Genomic DNA, 19,170 nt, shown 5'->3' on the forward strand with positions numbered 1-19,170 from the left:
GACAGGATCATGTATGTTTTAGTGGTGGATCTACAGAAGAATAATCGAGGTTTATGAGTGCTTGTAATCAAGTGATTACGTATGCTTGCCTGAGGTCAGGCAGTAAGCTAGTTTAGCAGCTCAGGGGACCCTTGTTCCTGTGTTGTACTCACATGACAAGAGCACACTGACTCATCCATGTGTGGGGATATATAAATGACTGCTTATAACATGTTTTTGCAAGTTTTAGTAATAAAGCCAAATCTGTGAGGTTGCAATCCTATCTATGGCAACAGAACATAGTCATCACCAACATTTTGACTTAAAAGTTGTTATAGTTTGAGAAAGAAACTCAATTCCTTTTTTTGTTTATGCTAGTAATGCAAAAGGTCAGTGGTTTAATGTGCATAACCTTTTAAAGTTATTTTTCTGAGTAAACACTTGCTGGAAGTTATCCTGTCTGGGTGAAACCTTTTGCAAATGCCTGGTACTGTCACTCCTAAACAAACTTTTCTTTGGTGAACCCAAGACAAGACATGGGGTGCCTTTCTAGAGGTATGCATCCTTATGTAGTGGCAGCCCAAGTGATATTACAACATATGAAAGTAAAAGACCCAAGAATAGAGAAGATTGATGGTGTTTTAACTTTTGCAGTTGCTAGCAGTGGAAGGATGGTGATGACTGACAAAGACTAAGAGACATGTTAATGAAGGAAACTTGAACTACTCATCAGGGATGTTGGATGACAGAGGTTAGATATCATGCTGGCCCCTGTGGGAATGAAATGCACCTGGTGGAGAGAGCCCACATAAGCACCTAGGGAAGGCATCCACTCAAAAACAAAATTATGGATGTCTGCAACATGAAATAAATATTTACCCTAGGCAAGCTAGAACTTTTTTTTTTTTTTTTTTTTAAGTCTTCTCTATGAAGAAAAAATCATCTGGAAAGAGGACTGAAATTGGGGGGGGCGGGGGGGAAGCTGAAAAAGATAAGTAAATGAACAAAAACCTTCAGCATGGTGCTATGGGGCTGCAAGGAAGGCTTATGGTTGTTAAAGCACATGTGGATCTGCCAGGGCAAACTTTTTTTTAGATAAACTTTTAAACAAAAATTATTTGTTCTTATTTGACAAGTGGATGTAAATTGTTATTATAGGGGAATACTACAGTCCTTGAAGTTCAACTGATTAACAACATCTAAAGATGTAATGTTATTTTTAAGAAGAGTAATTCAGCTTAAAAACTCCAAGTCCTTCAAAAGCTCCTTTCTCTCTCTTTCTTATCTTCTTCTCTTACACATCAGTAAATGAAGTCAGTGCTGGGTGTTTACTTACGTTTCTTTAAGTACCTAGAAGACAACAAAAGATATTTAAACACTATACACGTTGTACCTAAAGGAGGTGGGAGGAAAATGTACATAAATGTGCCCTTTCTTGGGATGCATCACCTCACACACCTTCCCGGAAAAGACAAAAGGGCAAAGAAAAAAAACAGCCATGAGAAAAAAAACATCCACAACAGAAGCCTGCGTTGCTGTGTCACCTTCCACGTCATATGAAAATACCTTTTCCAAAATTTGAAAGCATTTCTTAAGAGCAGTCAGAAGCGTATTGTTTTTTTTTCTTCTTCCTTTTCAAAGCAAAGCAAAGTTCCACCCTTGCTGTCTCTCTCTTTTTTCTCCTCTCTTAAAAAAAAAAAAAAAAAAAAAAAAAAAAAAGTTTTGAGAATTTCACTTTTCTATTCACTGCAGTCCTGGCCAAAGTAAAGCCCTCTTTTACATTGACGTCAAGATCTTTACTAAGATTAGGGTTTCATTTCTCTATTGCAGCAATTAGCCAGGGAATGTATAAAAGGCTTCAGGGAAGCAAGCTGGGACTCCAGAGGGGAAAGCACTTTGCACCATAGGCAGATAGCAAGAGAGAGGGAGAGAGGAGGAAGGCAGGAACAGAGAGGGAGGGAGGGAAAGAGAGAAGGAGGGAGGGAAGGAGGGAGGAACAGAAAGTTTATGTACATAAACCTTTTTAAAAAAATGTATTGTTGCACCTGGTAGCTAGTTTTCCTGACACAGGAATGAGAGGTCTGCTCAGTGCTTAAATAGCTGAGAAACAATGGGATAGTGCAGGAAAGTTAACAATTAACAATCTCAGCTTAAATTTTGTAACTGCAGGGAACTGGAAACACAGCTGCCTCTCTCTTCAACAAAATCAGAAAGTCTCCTGGTTAAGGGAAGAATTTCTGTTAACTTCTTACTTTTTGAGAAACAGGCAGCTCCGAGTTGAATGAGTATCATGCAGTTACGCTTTTAACCAGGCTGCTCGTATTTAACCATCTCTGCTCGTTTTAAAGAAAGAGAGAGACAGAGAGGGGGCAAAGAGGCTTTTAAAATGCTTTTTACTTTACTTTTCTAAATGAGGGCACAGGGCAAAAAAGGGAGCTGAAGTCATCCGGCAGAAGAGAAGCAGCGGGGAAGATGGGTCTGCTAAGTGTGGATTTGCTGATCACGCTTCAGATCTTGCCGGTCTTTTTCTCCAATTGCCTCTTCCTTGCGCTCTATGACTCTGTGATCCTCCTGAAGCACATGGTGCTGTTCCTGAGCCGCTCCAAGGCTGCGCGCGGCGAGTGGCGGAGGATGCTCACCTCGGAGGGGCTGCGCTGCGTCTGGAACAGCTTCCTCCTGGACGCCTACAAGCAGGTGGGTGCCGGGCACCGGCACGGCCCCGGCCCCGGAACGGCCCCGGCGGGTGGGCGAGCGCTGGGGGCTGGCCGTGGCGCCGCCGCGGAGGGGAAGGGAAGGAAGGGAAGGAAAGGAAGGGGATGAGCGTGTACGCAGCGCGGTGTCTCCTCTTCCAAGCTCAGCTGGGTGGGAGAGGGGGGCTAAGAGTTGGGGAGACTGGAGAGCTGCCGGCTCTGCTCTATTACTCGCACTCTGTGTTGTAGCCACGGCCGAGCCACTTTACAGCCGTGCCTCGGTTTCCCCACCGGTAGGAATAACCATGTTCATAAAGTACTTCAGGCTCTTCGTGTAACAATAATTACACGATGCTCTCACTGCTCTTAAAGTTGTCGTTTGTTTGCCACCTGAGATCCTCAGAGATTATGCAGCCTGCATCTTGAGACAGAGCTCTAGATACACAGATGTTATCTACGCGACACAGATAGAATTGTTTTAATTAGCGTAAAGGATAAAAATGAACCTTTGTCATTGCACTGGCATTTTCTCTTACTCATATAATAATTTTTAGATTGGAGGAAGCATCCATCTAGTAGTAAAACTGCATGGAGTGAAACAGTGAGCCTTTTTTTCCTCATGAAAGCAGTGACAGAGGGACATGTCAGAGATTAAAAATGAACTAGACTAGCTGAGGGACAGCTGCCTGGTGATTTAACTTAATAATGCTAATAGCAGTTATGCAACATGTACTTTTTTTTTTTTTCCTTTTAAGTTATGTACAAACATTACCCAGTGGTGCTGCCCAGGTCTCAGGAGGTAGTTATAGTTCCCTTTTATAGATTGAAAAGGTGGACCCAAAAAGATGAAATTTCTTTTACAGGCCACCCAGTTAGTAAGTAGAAGAGCTGGATTCAGAGCCCTGTGGCTTCCAAAACAGTGCTTAGTCTGTTAATGTGTTGTCTTATTTAGACCATCTAATTTAACATACCTCATGTGATGTCATGAAGTCATAGGGATCCTATCCAAATGATAGCTCTGTGTCTTCTGAAATATTTCTTTTTGTGTCACATTACCCCCCCTCCCCTTCAGATCCCTTTCACCTCACCTCAATGGCTTTTGTAATTTGCTCTTACCTAGAGACCTGAAGAGCTGGTGGTGGTGATTGCTGGCTTTGTGATGTGGAATACAAGCTGCTTAGCCTGAAACCAAAGCCACGGAGACATTAATTTTCAGTATAAGACAAATATAAATAACAGTAGTCTTTGCCAAATGGGTCAACCTCTTATTGCCACCCTAGGAATCAGCCAGCTGGCTACCCAAATGAAGTAATGATGAATACTGAAACTCACTATGCTCCTAACCCTTTTAGTTTCTGGTTTTGGTCTCTTCACAGGCATTAAGTAAATTTTTCAGTGGCCTCGTTAAATGGGCCAGTGAACGTTATTGTTCCAGTTTTACAGACCAGGCAAGACAGGACAGTTAATGCATGACTTGGTCAAGACTCCAGTGGAAGTCAGTAGCACAGCTCAGAAACAGCCAAATTTCCGCTTCCCAAAATCTTAACCTGTATACAGCCCAGGTTCTAGAGAAGGTATAGAGCTATAGGGAGCCACACATCCATGGGTTTTCTTCAATCTTATTTTACTTGGATAATATAAAATCATTTAAAATAAAGAAGGTACATGCCATTCTGTACTTTCTAAAGTCAAACTTTACATTTCCCTTAGTACTGTTGATATCAGCTGCAGAAGATACAGGTAGGCTGTTTCTGTGTTAGTTTTGGTGTTTGCAATGAAACACATAACTTGAATTTAGGTGTCTTCCTTATCACCAGTAAATGACCTAGGTTATTCAAGTCAATTAAGCTCTACAGTCCTTAGAATAAATTCTGGGCCTCAGTGGACTCAGCAGAAAAAATCATAAAAACATAACCAGATTTTTCTCACCTTGTTACAAAAAAGGGAAATAATCTATTCCTGCCAACCTCAAGACAAAAGTAATTGACCAACAATTATTTGGCTTTTTTCTTTATAGAATTGTGGACCATAAGGCTAGAAGATTATTGGAAAACCGTTATTGTCAGAGAGGTAGATAAATGGTAGAGATCAAACTATAGAGATGACAAGTAAGCTGAGGAGTAATAGCAGAAGGAGGAGAGTCATTATATTGACAATAGAGGAGAGAGAAAAAAAGTGTTCAGCTGGAAAACTACTGGTAGAATTGAAAAAAACAATCAAATATACACTGTGTTGTAGCATAAGAGTTTAAAGAACATGAGAAAATAGTGAAATGTATTAAATGTTGTCCTACAAAATATCCTATTCCTCAAAAATAGCCTTTCCTAAATGGGACCATCCAGTTGTCATATCTTAATCTTAGCCAGTTAGTGAAGGTAGGAAATGAAAATACTGTATGGAATCAGGATACTGAATAGCAATACAAAATGCAGTCTATATCATAACCGTGATTGCTTATTTCTCCAGTTTTCTAAATAAAGTCAGGTAGTAGTCAAGTACTTAGGCAGGTGCTTAAGCTCATTCAATTTAGGAGCATTTATGAGATAATCACCATTTTTCAGCTAGAATAGCAATATTGAAGATGGTTGAGGCAGACCAAAGTTTAGCAGAAGCTTTGCCAGTTAGCAGAAGACTGTATCCAGAGCAGTAACTATTCTTGGTTGTACAATGTTTTGTCACTTACACAGAACTCTTTTTAGTACGTTTCACAGAGTTTTACATAAAAGTACTTCAAGTACTATTTATATTCACAGGAAAATTTACTGGAAGCCATTCCAGAAAAACTCAGTGGGTAAATACTAGGTTCTAGATTAAATGTGAATTTATCCCAAGAAAAGAGCTCTGCCTTGACAGCACACAGACAGTTCCAGAATTGAGGGAATTTTATTGCAAGACAAGTGTGTACAAGAGATGATCTGGGAATAGCTAAAGTAGAGTATATTTGAAATAAGTTATTCTGCTGCACTTTCCCTTCTAGAATTTTTTAACTGTTTTACCCAGATTTCAACTTCCTTTTGTTCTGCTTTTTGTTGTTACTAAGTGTTGCTGCACATGACTTTTTTGTTAAGGCACTAATTTCATATGCAAGATTACCTAGCAACTGTTGAAGATTTTAATATCCTCAGTGGATAAGCAATGCACAGTCTGATGTATGTACTTTCTGTATTCTCTTTTATTGGCTGATTTTATATTTGTTTTCTCCACATTTTATTGTTGTACTGGAATCAAAATGACTGGTATCTTGTTTATTTTCATATGTAAATTTTATCATAGATTAATATGTTTCTTTTTACTTCCTTAGCTTTGAGTTCATTATCTGTCACACTCAGTGTTGGTATTGTCTACACTGCACCATATTTATAATGTAAGGAACATCTTCCTCCTACTCTTTCCCAAGAGGCAAGCAAATCTTCAACAAGGGTGTCTTTAGGACCAGACTAATTGTCATAAGACATAAATAGAGCTAGTAGACAAGCTACAGTAACTTTATATAAGTGGAAGAGTGCAACTGTTTTATTTAGGTGTTATTTTTCTAATTTACTGCTGTGCTCTGTTTATCTACAGAAACAAGTGGATTGATTCCTGAAGAGCAAAGCATGTATGTATATGTGTGTAGGTATTTACACATTCATATGTTTTTGTATGTATACAGTTACATACACATGTGTGTATCTGTCTATATATATGTATATAAATGTATGTGTATAAATGCAAAAATACACACACAGGCATACGTAATTTGCTCTTTAAAGAGTCAGTCCACTCTCATTTCTCTGTATTTGTATAAACACACATTTATGTGTAGATTGAATGCATGGACACCACCAATAAGAGATTATAAACAAAAGAGATTTTGGGCAGGATATTAGTATGGCTTCTGCATGCTCTATATAGGCCCTCTATATGAATGCAGTGAAGCGTCTCAACATGGATGTTGAACATGTCATGTATCTTGCAGAAATCCAGAGAAAAAGTGAAAAAGCTAGAGAGGTTTTGAAGAAGTATTGTATTTCATTTGAAAAGATTCTCCCCCACCCCCACACCGTGAGCTCCATGCTTCATTTAGTACAGAGACCAATTTCTAGGATTTCAAAGGTGAGAAGTTGTTATCCTAAGATGCTTTTAAAATGGGTACAAAAATGTTTTTCCATATCAGCACCCAGTGGTAAGGCCTTATCTGGCAATTTTCAGTGCCAGATATGAGCTTTGTGTTTTGGCAGCACAGTTTCTGCTCCTGGCTCCCTGCACAGATCTGTAAGACTACCCTAGAGGAAATCCTCCCTCTTCTCTAACCTAGTGTGCTTCTTTGGGAAAGATCTATGCCAGGTATTTTTTTCAATGTCATCTTTCTGATGCAGCCAAATGCTGAGCAGTCCACCTGTGGGCATACAAAGCACATGTGCATAGACACGTGTGTAGATGTGCATTACAGTCCTCAGAAGGATGCTGGAATTTCCACAGGGGCATGGTAATGGGTGTGTGCATGTAGTTGTACAGCTTTTGGCTGTCTTTGTAATGGGACAGCAGCAAGCTTTGGCATGACAAGCCCAGCAGAGAGGAAAGGTCCGGCACAGGGTCCCAGCTTAAGAGCCTGGGCTTACTTCTGGGCTCAGCAGCAAGTAGAGTGGTTCAGTAACGCCCAGCGAGATCTTCCTGACACTGCAGGGATGCACACTCGTTTTGCCTTTGGCTACTTCTGCCTGCCTAATAGGCACATTTATACTTAAAAGTAAAAATCATCACGCAAAGGAGGAAAACTGTCATCTTTTGAGATATTAAGTGTGTGCTATGCAATGTTGTCACAAAGCAGTATATGAAGGTAATAGAAAACCACCATGCTTTACTTGCTCTTTGTCCAGTATCTCTCTGCTTTTTGGTGACATCCTTTAAAGATCAGAGAGAATGCTACATAGTTTCAGGGTTTAGAGCTAGACATTGTGTGTTATTAAAAGCTTTCATTGGTTTTACAAAGTTCAGAGTTAGCAGAATTGTTTTCATTGACATTTTCAAATAAAAACAATCATGAAAGAAATGAAAAAAAAGCCCAAAACAAAACCACAATTAAAACCTTTCCTGCAGTGTTTGGAACATAAATTCAACAGGATTTGGGCTTGTCATTGGCATTATTATTAAAACATTGTCATTTTTATTAATATATAATCATGTTTGTTATAGCACTGTCTGGGGACCAACCTAGATCAGGAACCCATTGTGCTAGGCAATGTCCTAAACAAGATCAGCAGACAGTTTTTCCCAAGGAGCTTACAGTTCAAACATTCAAGGCAGACAGAGTAGGAAAAATAATATGGTGACTCCAGTTCTTGATGGGGTCTCAACATGCCCATTTCATTTTGAGGATTTACATTTCTTCTGCACTTTCTCTGTGCAGTCTTCTGTTTTCACTCTTATGTAGGAAAAAACCCCTCTTGAACCAATGGAAAGGACTGCTTACCTTTTTATGAAACCCTTGTGAGACCCCCCTTTGGCTGTAATAGCCACATGAAAACTAGCTAATGTGTACCATCCAGGAAAAGGATTGCACCCAGTCCTTGCATCCCTGCCCTGCCTCTCCAAAAAAAAAACAAAAACAAAAACCAAACAAAACAAAGCAAAACAGCACTGTGAATTTACACAGTACTAAAGCTGAGGAAAAAGAATAAATAGTCCTTCAGACTACTTTCAGGTGTGCCTCAAATGTCCATTACCCAGGAGCTGGTAGTTAATAGAGACTGGTGAAGGCCTCTGGCATCTATAGGTAGGGTTCGTGGGGGTAGCCAGCGTCCTGCAGGTCATGGTGTCCCAAAAGCCACAATGTCATAGGCCATGCTCCCATCTTTAGGGGATCATGAGCTATAAGAAATGTTTCTACAGGCTCCATGTAGATCAGAGGAACTAAAATTGTCCTTTTTCTTTATAAGAGTGCAAGGCAAAAGGCTCCTTTATATTTTCCTTCTGCCTTGCATGGTCATTTGTGGGACTGTCAGTTTTTAAATAAAGAGGGCAGCATATGACTAGTTATTTTTATCTGGACTGTGACCTTTTAATTTGTCTCCCACTTCCCTTCCTCAGCTTCACACACCTGATCCTAAATAAAGACTCTGGACTCTGGAAGAACTCTAGCAAATTCCAATCTCTGCCCTCCAATTCGGGTACTTGAGTTTCTTAAAGCAAACTGCCATCTCCACATGATAAATGAAGAGTTCCCATTCCTGTACACTACTCCTAAGAAGAGCCTCCTGTAATTTTTATCCACTGCACAACACTGGGACGTATAAAAAGAGAAAACAAAAATAATAATATGTACACTTCTGTAGCCAGAGTCTGATTATGATTTGGATGAAGCACTGAGAAATATCAGGCTGTTTGCAGGCTATGTTTAGCTGAATGGAATCAAATCAAAGAAAAGCACGGAATTTGTAAAGGAGCAAAAAGCTCCAGGGACTCAGTTCATAACGAACTGCTGGACTCCTGTCCCGATCACAGCATGTCTGCATTTAAATAGCTAATATCACAGACTGCTAATTGTCTGGCAACACCTATTTTCTTTAGGGGGTTGACACAGCCTGATGGGTCTGCCAAACTGTTTGAAAATCTCTCATGCAGGGAATGAAAAGCTATATTTCAGTGCACTGGATCCCAGGAGGGTTATACTAAACCTGATAAAAGCAAAGCAACAAAAAAGAAAAGGTAAATGAGAAGGCGATGTTTTGTCCATGGGACTTTTCCTCATCCTCATGTAGCATGTACAAAGTTAGCAGTATGCGCTATTTCTAGCCCGTAGTTTATGAATAGGGCTTTCTTTCCCACTCCTGAGTCTCCTCTGTTTTGCAGTCTGCATGCTAAAACATCAGCAGCCCTGCTCCCTTTTTGCTCTGTGTGCAGACTCAGAGGAGGAGATGCAGTACCAAGGCTGTCAAGCTGATGCAGAATTCACTCAAACGATGCAAGCTGGTGCTTTATTGCCAGGCTGGCTCTTGCTCTTGCTGATGGCTGGGCTGGCTCGCACACGTGGTTGGCCTACCTTGTTTGGTTTCCACCTCAGCCTGCTGCCCAGAAGGCTGGCGGCTGAACGCCCAAATCTCCACACACACACAAGTACGTGATTATAGAAATACTGGATTGCGTGTGAGGGAAATTCTGCTGGTTTGTTTCTCAGAACATATATTTTGCCTGCCTTTGTGTAAGATTTCAAAAGTGGTTTGGCTGAATGCATTTTTTTGTGTGTGTGTTTGTGTGTGTTGATTTTCTTTTCCAAGAGCTATTTTTTCTTTCAATAAATAACAACAAAGAAGACAGCCAAGGCCCACAATGCAGATGATCAGCAAGGATGATATTGTCATCCTGTGTCAATCGGTTCCCGAGCCTGGTGAAATAAAGAGTCCCTTTGGGAACGTCAGCGCTTCATCAAGACCAATTAGTAGAGATGCCGCTGCTTATGTTTAAGCATTAACGACTGGGCAGGGCGGCTTTTTGGAGTGCCTGACACTGGCATGGAACAAGGCACCGACCTAATTACTCCTCTGCAAGAGCAGAAAATGCCTTGTGAATGCCCTCTTGGCAAGGATGTCTCATTAAGAGGGGAAAAAAAATACAACACAAGCACTCCTAGAGACAAAAATTAACGTGATAGGTAACCTGCGGCCATGAGACTTACTTTGTGGCTGTGGGAAATAAAGAGAAACTGCTATAAGGTGACATTGGACGTAGTTGTACTTTATTTCTTAAATCCATCCGTTTTTTGGTCAATAAGAAGTACGAGAGAATACAAACTTGCGTCATTGGAGAATAGTGAAATGAATGCATTGCCACCATTGGTATCAGTGTGAAAATAGTACTTGAAAGGCATTCTCATGCTGGTGTTCAATGGGAGTGCATTTGTTAGTCTGTTCTTTCAGGGTTTGCAAACTTGCCTAGGAAAAGAAACATTTGGTAGATCCGAGGAAAGAGTTGGTAATGAGGAACTTACGATATTTAGCCTCTTTCTGCATAAAGATGTTCAAGAAGCAGACTGTGGTTTCACAATTAAAGATTTTATTGTTGGTTAGAGTATTTTCAGGCATAATACTGCTGTTAAATAAAGCCAGAAATGTCAGGGGAACAGCTGCTCAGACATTTCTTGTCACCTGAGCAACTCCTGTTCATTGTTCTTATTTTTTTAGTCCTGTCCTTTTTACCTTTATTTTTCTTCTCTGAACAGTGCCAGCAAATATCAGGAATCCGAAGCGTGTTGCTTAATTGTGATTTATGAGATAAATCACATGCGATTACTTCTTTTCCTTGACTGGTTGAGCACATGCTCCTAAATACTGAGGTCCATTATTCATCCAGTGAGTGGGTGCAGCACAGATGCTTACATGTCAGGCTTTGCCCAAAAGACATATTTTGGGCAACTCAGCTCTAAAAAAGCAATCACTTGGTAGTGCAAGAACAGTTAAGCTTTCTGGGTACGGGGGGGGGGGACACCTAGTGTTTGTGCAGATGTGCAGGTGTTGGGTTTTTTGGGATGTGCCTTTTTTTGCAAGTTACCAATTTAAATCTCTGGAGTTGTCTAGCTAGTTTTGGATTAAATGCAGCCCTCAGGATGATTATATCAGCTACAGATGATCATGACCTCTGTGTTTCTTGCTCATATCTTGACCTTTACCTTACTTCTGCTTTTCCTGTCTTACTGCATAGAATGGCAGACAAAAATGAGATGTTCAACAGCTCTGCAGAAGAGTACCTACTACCTGTAAAGGAGTAGGTGGCGTGCAGCAGCACCTCTTAAATGATACAAGGTGAATATCTTGTAACATGCACAAACACTATACCCTGAGTCTCTGAGCCTGCCTCTCTAGCGAGACGTAATTTCTTCTCAATAACAAGAATACAGTATTTTTCCTTCCTTGAGTTCAATGGAAAGACCACACTCCCAGCAGATCCTGACCTCAGCTATTTCAAACCTTGCTTCCTTTCAAAGGTAAATGAGCATGAGACTTTTCTTTCCTCCCTTCCTCCCTCCTCTTTCTCTCTCTCTTTCTTCCTTTCTTTCATTTTTTTTTTTTAAACTGTTACCAGGGCTCTAGCAGATAACACATGCTGCAGATGCAGGTTTACAGGGGCCATGGAAGGCGGTGGTTTCCTGGGGCAGCACTTGCTCCCCTTGCCTGTCATTACAGCTTTGTTGCTTTCAGTGATGCCATCACTGTGTGCTCAGCCTGGAGAGATTCATGGGTCTCTGTTGGTCTTTCTTTTTGTGGTTCTCTCTCTTGCTGTTCTCTGAGTGAAGGGCACCATGTTTTGTCTCAATGTGCCCAACAGAAAATAGCTGAAATTATGTTTATGTCCTGTGTCAACATGCTGTGAGACCTTCTCATGCAAGTCTGAAATCTGGCATCTTTAAGGAGAGGGTCTTACAAAATCTACTTTAGTTAGACTCCGTTTCTATGGATGTTCTGATGAACTAATGCTGAGTGATGATAACTATAGATTTGTTCAGGGCAGTCAGGTTTCTGGGGGGAAGTGGAAGATCCAACATATACAATATACTTGTCTCTAGAAATGTGTGCAGCAGCAATCGCATCAGTTAACTATACAGCTATTAATATATCTTCTTACTGTATCTGACTAATCAGAATACCCTAGCATGAAATGTAGATTAAAAATTCACCCCAAAATCAGTAATTTATTCACTTTTTACACGGTTATAATTAATTATTCACTTCTATCGGCTTCATTTGTAGTGTAGCTTGAGAAAGAAATGGATGAAATATGAAGGAATTCAGAATTTGGCCCTGTAAGTGTCCATCAAAGCAACACTTTTGAACATAATCAAATAGACAGGAGACAGAGAGAGAAAGAGTTTGAGAAATATAAAGGGATAATTGCATAGTTCTACTAGAGCTTGATGTTAAAGGCAGATACATAGGAATTGCTGTGGCAGAGCTCATTAAAACTAATTGTCTTATGTAGTAATATTTTGTGGTTCTATAGCAGTTATCAGCTAAGGATCTTGGAGCCCTCTGCAGGCTCCACCTTATTCTGGCAGTCCCCTCTGTGAGATGTATATATTCTCCCTTCATTCTGTAGGAAGGGAAATTGAAACAGTCAAGCAAAATGACTTTTCCATAATTGCCTGTTGGATCTGAGTTAGATCCAGGGATTAGATCTGAGAACAGTTAACTTTTATTTCATCATACTTCAGCTATCTTATAAAGTTTCTCCTTTTTTTTGCTGCTTTTGTCTCAGTCTTACAGAGAAGAATTCCATTGGAAGGAAATGTGTCACTCTAATCAAAGTACAGCAAAGTGGTTAGAAAACGCTTTGAGGAGCACAGTCATTAATGGTCCACAGAATGATGTACTGAGTGGCTGTCTGCAGGGATCTCTCTTGTGTTTAGTACTTGAGTATTTTCATCACTGGACTGCAGGATGGAAGAGAATATATACATGGAATCTGCAAACCTCTCACAATTGAGAGGCACTGCATGTGTTTTGAAGGTCAGGAATACAATGCAGAATGATTTTGAAGAATTGGAAAAATGGTTTGGAAATGTGAGATGCTGGCCAAGTGCAAAGTGACAGATTCAGTTTGGACTGGTGAAGTACACAAAGCCATGATGCGGAACAACTAGAAAGGCTGAAAATAGGATTTAGGCATTATAACTGCTCACTAGCTAACTCCTAATCAACTCCTAGTCCTGGCCTATAGTTTTACCAAAACAGTTATGATGTTTTGTGAAAAGCAAACATCTGGAATGCATAAACAGGTGTAGCTTATGAGACATAGGAAGTAACTGCCACAGAAAAAAAAAAAAAAAAGAGAGAGAAGAAATGGAAAGTAAATTGCCTGAAATTGCCTGAAAGCAATTTAGAGTCTGCAAATACATAAGGCTGACAGGACCACGTGTGTGGTGGACAGGATAAGACAGGTTTTGGAACCACTTTTGTAACCCTAATGCTGTAGTATACCTATCAGGAAGGCCACATTCCCCTGCTCTGTGAGTGGGGTTGGACAGGATGAACTTTTTGAGGCTACTGTTATTGATGATTTGCTCTATCTAGAATCCCAATGCTAGTGTCCATGTGGGCAGTTTGTATTTGAACAGGTAACTATTGATTTGAATACAGTAATCATAAAGGATACTGGACAAGCAAGTCACACTAACTTGCTATATTTTCATTTGTTCTGCTGTCAGGTCAAATTGGGAGGAGAAGCCCCAAACTCCAGTGTAATCCACATAGCCAAGGGCAGCGATGGCAGCAGTAGCAGCTGGAAGAATGTTGGTGGCAAGTGTGGAACCAAATGCCACCTTCTGGATTTTGCCGACTCTGAGCGGCCACTGGTGGTTAACTTCGGTTCAGCTACCTGACCACCATTCACAAGCCAGCTGTCGGCCTTCAGCAAGCTGGTGGAAGAGTTCTCTGGTGTGGCTGACTTTCTGTTGGTCTACATTGATGAGGCTCACCCATCAGATGGCTGGGCTGCCCCTGGAATCTCTCCTTCTTCATTTGAAGTTAAGAAACACAGAAACCAGGAAGATCGATGCGCAGCTGCTCACCAGCTCCTAGAGCGCTTCTCCTTGCCACCTCAGTGTCAGGTGGTGGCTGATTGCATGGACAACAATGCCAATGTGGCCTATGGGGTTTCATTTGAGCGAGTATGCATTGTGCAGAGACAAAAAATTGCCTATCTAGGAGGCAAAGGCCCCTTTTTCTACAATCTGCAGGAGGTTCGGCTTTGGTTGGAACAAAACTTCAGCAAAAGATGAAATCCATTTCCGAAAGAAGATGCGTCAACAGGTGTGTCCCTTTAAGGTGATGTAAAAGGGAAAAAAACAAAAACAAAACACAAATGAAAACATGCTAGTTTGAATAAGGTTTTTCAGATCATTGCAGGAGAACACATTTGATAAAAAGGTCAAATGAACATTAACTAGGAAAAGAAAACTAAAAAAAAATAAAGAACTAACTCCACAGAAACATTATCGTATGAAGAAAAATATCCCACTCTTGCGCTCCCTATGGGACAGGTGAAGAGGCTCCTGCGAAAAGGTGCTGCAGTTGAGCAGGAAGAGTGGTGAGATAAGAAAGAGCTGTCTCCCAGAAGAATCCATCTCATGAAGTGTCGGCCCTGGGGTGAGCTGGAAGCTCTGCTGCCTGGAAGACAATCTATGGAAAGGCAATACCGTGCATTTCATCAGAAACGCTTCTTTACCCTCCTGTGGCCAATGCAAGCAACTTTGGAGAAGCCAGGGGCTTGCAATTACTTTGCATAGAAATGCAGTTGAGTGTGGCAAGCCTCCCCTCCTGGTAGAGATTTTCTTGTTCAGAGACTACAGGAACCACCATGCAATGCATCATGCATGCAGATGGCTGCTCAGATCAAGATGAAACATTGTATGCTGGTATTTGTACTCTCTATGGACACCTCTGCACAGCATATTAACTATGTAATTCCATCTACATATTTGCATCCAGTAGGTAGGCCTGTGCCTGCCAAGAAAAATGTTAAAATCTTTGAAGTCGTACCAAAAAAGAGAAAGGTGATCAAATAAACCCTATACGATCCACCTCAAAAACTGAAAAACTTGGACTATTTGTAACAACACAGTGAGAACCATTTAGAAGTGGTATCATGAGACAAAACTCTCCTGATGCCATCTCTCGGTTCTTACAGAAGCGTGTTTATCAATATTCTCTGGTTTTCCTCCCTCTTCCCTCCTCCCCCCTTCCCCTCCCACCCTGATCTCTTTCTGTCTAGCAATAGGCTTAAATGTAATTTCATTTTTAGCTTTTAAAAAGTAACTTATTTCTCTTTCTTTTGTTTTTATTTTTTATTTGAGTTAACGACCATACAGATGTATTTTGGCGATGGGGAAACTTATACACAACATACATTACCTCACTGAAATGGAAACCTATCCTGTTATTTACTTTGTCAAATGTAGTCATGCTGATTTTTGCTGTCTTAGATGACCCACATATAGTTTATAGATTCAGCTAGCTTAGTTTAGCTGAAAGTTAAGTGATTTGCAGCCTCAGAATTTATGAGTTGCACTTCTGCTGTTGGATGAGATGATAGTCTGTGTTTCACTCCTGTTCTCAACAGCCTTCTCAGAGAAACAGGGAGGACAAATAGTGTGAATCAACATGAATAAGTGTAAAAGATGACAGAATTTTCATAAGAATGGGTTTGAGGAATTATTTAAAGTATCTTTAAAGAGATGCTGTCAATTCAGAGTAGACATTAAATTTAGATATTTTTAAAACAAAAATAATATAATCAAGCCTGATGAAAGGGCATGTTTACAATGAGTTAAACTGATAGAGCTGAGAGTGAAAACCCATAAGAGGAAATGGACTATCCAAGTTTTTTCTCAACTTTGGCAGAAACATGAAACAAATAAACGGGGTAAGTGGCAAAAATCAAATCAGCTCTTTTACTTTCTCATCCTGCCAGTTATCAAGAAAATGACATATTAGTACTAACACAGGGAAGAACAGAAAATGCATACATAAATATTTTAATTTTCAAGATGTCCCCTTATTTTTTTTTCTTGGCTGTTGGTCAAGTTAGCCAATATACAAGATATTTGGAAATGTATTTTCAAGCACAGATCTAAAATAATGACAGTAACATGAGTGATTTCTATCATATTCAAGTTCATATTTCTCTTTCTTCTCATATTTTCCTTTGCACACTGTTAAGCATACACAAGTGCACTTATGTCTGGTAAAGTCTGTCAGAAGAGGGGTTTAATCAGGCCTTCTGTTGATCCCTGTTTCTCAGAAAATGTGTGTGCTTATGTATGTATACATATATGTGAATATTGTATACATACATATATGCATAAATGGTGTCTAAGGCCAATAATAATCACCATTCTGTCCTTCCATTCATTAATGTTACTATATGTCCTTCCATTCATGTTACTATAACTCATTGCTCAGTATGAAAGTTTGCTATACTTTTTCATGACTAACTGGGATATATAACCAAAAATTTTAAATCTATTATTGTAAAACCAGTAACATAGCCAAATTATGTAGTTTATTTAATCCAGTGTCCTGCCTCTGACTGTATAGGATACTTCAGGGGAAGGTGCAATAATTTCTTCTGAATTTTAATTTTTTTCAGCCCTTGCTATTTCTATCTTGTCTAATGTGATCACTAATGTTTCATCCCTATGAGATGCTGATCCAGAAGTGTGAGACCTAAATATTTCTTGAGGTGGTGAATTCTAAAATAATAATTAAAAAAAAAATGTTTAAAAACAAATTAAAACAGAAAAACATTTGTTTTCAGATTTGAATTGGCTGCTCAGATGGCATTCTCATCTCTTCCTCTTGTACGCTAAAGCAGTACAAGCAGGAATGATTCCAGTTTTTCTTCTGTATATCAGTGCTATATTCTACATAGAAATTTACATAGCTATTGTTTCTTAAGCCAAAACAATAATTCACATTCTTATACAGGTCCATATTCTGTGCCTGTCTCTGAATCTCTTCTGTTTTCTATACTCTCCTTTTATTCAGGTGAGTAAAGCTGTGGACATTAGTCCAACTGAAAATATGCATTGGTATACCCAGTACAGCATCTTTTCCTTATTATATTCTATTCTTAGTCATTTGAAACTTCATAAATCCATAGCAACTCCATATCCATTGTAAAGCTTAAACTACTATGCTTTCTTTCTCTTTCTCCATCATACAGATGAAGTCTCAACTGTTTTATCTGGGATTTACCAAATGCTAACAAAATGTTTAGCACAGCTGTTGAAACATACCTTTAGCTCAGAGGAGGAAATCTGAGTTAGTAATTCATTTAGTTAATAGCCCTTTGTATATCTAAAGTCACGGTTATTTTTCAAGTCCATTTTCTCCCTCCTTTTGGATTTCCATTACTTTGTCTTAGTGCAGTACCTTGTTATTCATAGATGCCTGTTCATCACACAATATAAAGGAATTATAAAACTGGCTGCTCTAAATGGGAAATCCACAAGGATTTTCCACAAGAAAAAATACACAATAACTTAATTTATTTCTTGGCAGAATGAATGCCTTACCTTGCCCAAAATTTAAAGATGGTTCAGCCTGACTATCAAGACAAAAATAAGTTTTGTAAATCTTCAAATTTCCCCAGAAAATTTGCAGTGAGAAAGAAGGGGAAATGTTTTGAAAAAGAAATAGGCTTAAAGCAAAAAATATCTTCTGTAAGTGGATGACATACATCCAAGCTCTTCAATTTTTTGTTGACAAAATTTAAACATTTTAGAGGCAAGGTTTTAAATTAAGCTTCATACATTGTCTCTAGTTAATGTAAGAAGTGGAAGTATGTCAGACACCTGAAATTATCATATAACTGGGTTGTTTTGGGTCCAGGTAGAAATTTTACTATCTTGCTAGCGTTGTGTTTCACAGTTGGTCTAATCTACTATGAGGCTAGGTCCGCTTTTGTCTCTTACTCTCACTGTTTGAGGGCACTAAACCATATTACTTGAGGTGCTTCAGTGTGACATACATATCGAGCAACAGCTCACAAAATAGGTGCCTGAAAGTGTTCTGGAAAGCTTGTGTACATAATAGAGACTCCAGTACTGTGCCTCAGCATTAGTATGGGAAGCTTCCAGTACTTTCTCATTTTGAGCAAGGTAAATAGTTATTCTGGGCTATCATTCTACATTGTTCTGTGCTTAGCATCATTATTTAGCACTGTATAAAATGAATGTAAAACTTTTTGTACAGATGGAAACGATAGCATTTTGCTGTTGCTTATGTAGACAATGACATAAATTTAAGGCAGCAGGAAAACATGCCCTATCCTTTAAAAGAAGGAAATATATTCCAAAATATATTGTTGAACAACTGTCTGAACACTTTGAAAATGCAGTCATTTTTATGAAGGTGATCTTGGTGGGAAAACTCACAGAGCTTCTCAAAAATGTATCAGTGATTCATTCAGGTATGCATGGGGATGGAGGTTATGTTTCTGTATGTGTGAAAGTGGCTTTTCTGTGGTGTGGAGTGTAGGTTTAAAGGTTTTTATGACTTTCATTCAGTACTATAACCAAAGCAATAAGAGGTATCAGGTAGGGAATATTGGCCAGTTTTGTTCAACTCTACACCATGTCAGTGCTGGATACACATTCAGTGAGCTAGGGACCCAGTCTGGAGGCTTCAAAGAAGAAGGGTGGGGTGAGACATGAATGCTTGTGTGTTTATGAAGAGCGCTAACAAAAGAGTAATTAACTCAGTTGGTGTTCAGATGCCCTCACACTGGCATTCTTCTGTGCACCTTAGTGTTTCTGTATTTAGAAAGGGGTTCTCTTTGGAGTTGTTAATGAGTTTGCTGGGGTGTAGATGCCTGTGTGTACTGATTACGTGTGTGTCATTGTTTAAATGTCAAAATACACTTTGTAGGAGAGCCAGCAAAATTTTGTTACAATATGGTGCTCCATGAAATGTGCTTTTTAGATGTTTTTTTTCCCCTTCTATTATAATAAAATATAAAGTAAAATATA

The 19,170-nt window shown here is 39.5% G+C and overlaps 1 protein-coding gene across 2 annotated transcripts; it reads left to right on the forward strand.

Moving 5' to 3' along the window:
- The first annotated feature begins 1,841 nt into the window (after positions 1 to 1,841).
- DIO2 (iodothyronine deiodinase 2) lies at positions 1,842 to 19,170 on the forward strand. Of its 2 annotated transcripts, none has more exons than XM_013094234.5 (2): positions 1,842 to 2,673; positions 13,846 to 14,418. In XM_013094234.5, exons 1-2 carry the CDS (start codon positions 2,452 to 2,454, stop codon positions 14,416 to 14,418), a joined length of 795 nt encoding a protein of 264 aa, XP_012949688.1. In that variant the 5' UTR covers positions 1,842 to 2,451. The 2 variants fall into 2 exon arrangements, with proteins under 2 accessions (XP_012949688.1, XP_005013949.2); XM_005013892.6 differs by having other exon boundaries at positions 1,843 to 2,673; positions 13,846 to 19,170.

The sequence above is a fragment of the Anas platyrhynchos genome, chromosome 5 (genome assembly GCF_047663525.1).
Source record: "Anas platyrhynchos isolate ZD024472 breed Pekin duck chromosome 5, IASCAAS_PekinDuck_T2T, whole genome shotgun sequence".
NCBI classification, from domain to species: Eukaryota; Metazoa; Chordata; class Aves; order Anseriformes; family Anatidae; genus Anas; species Anas platyrhynchos.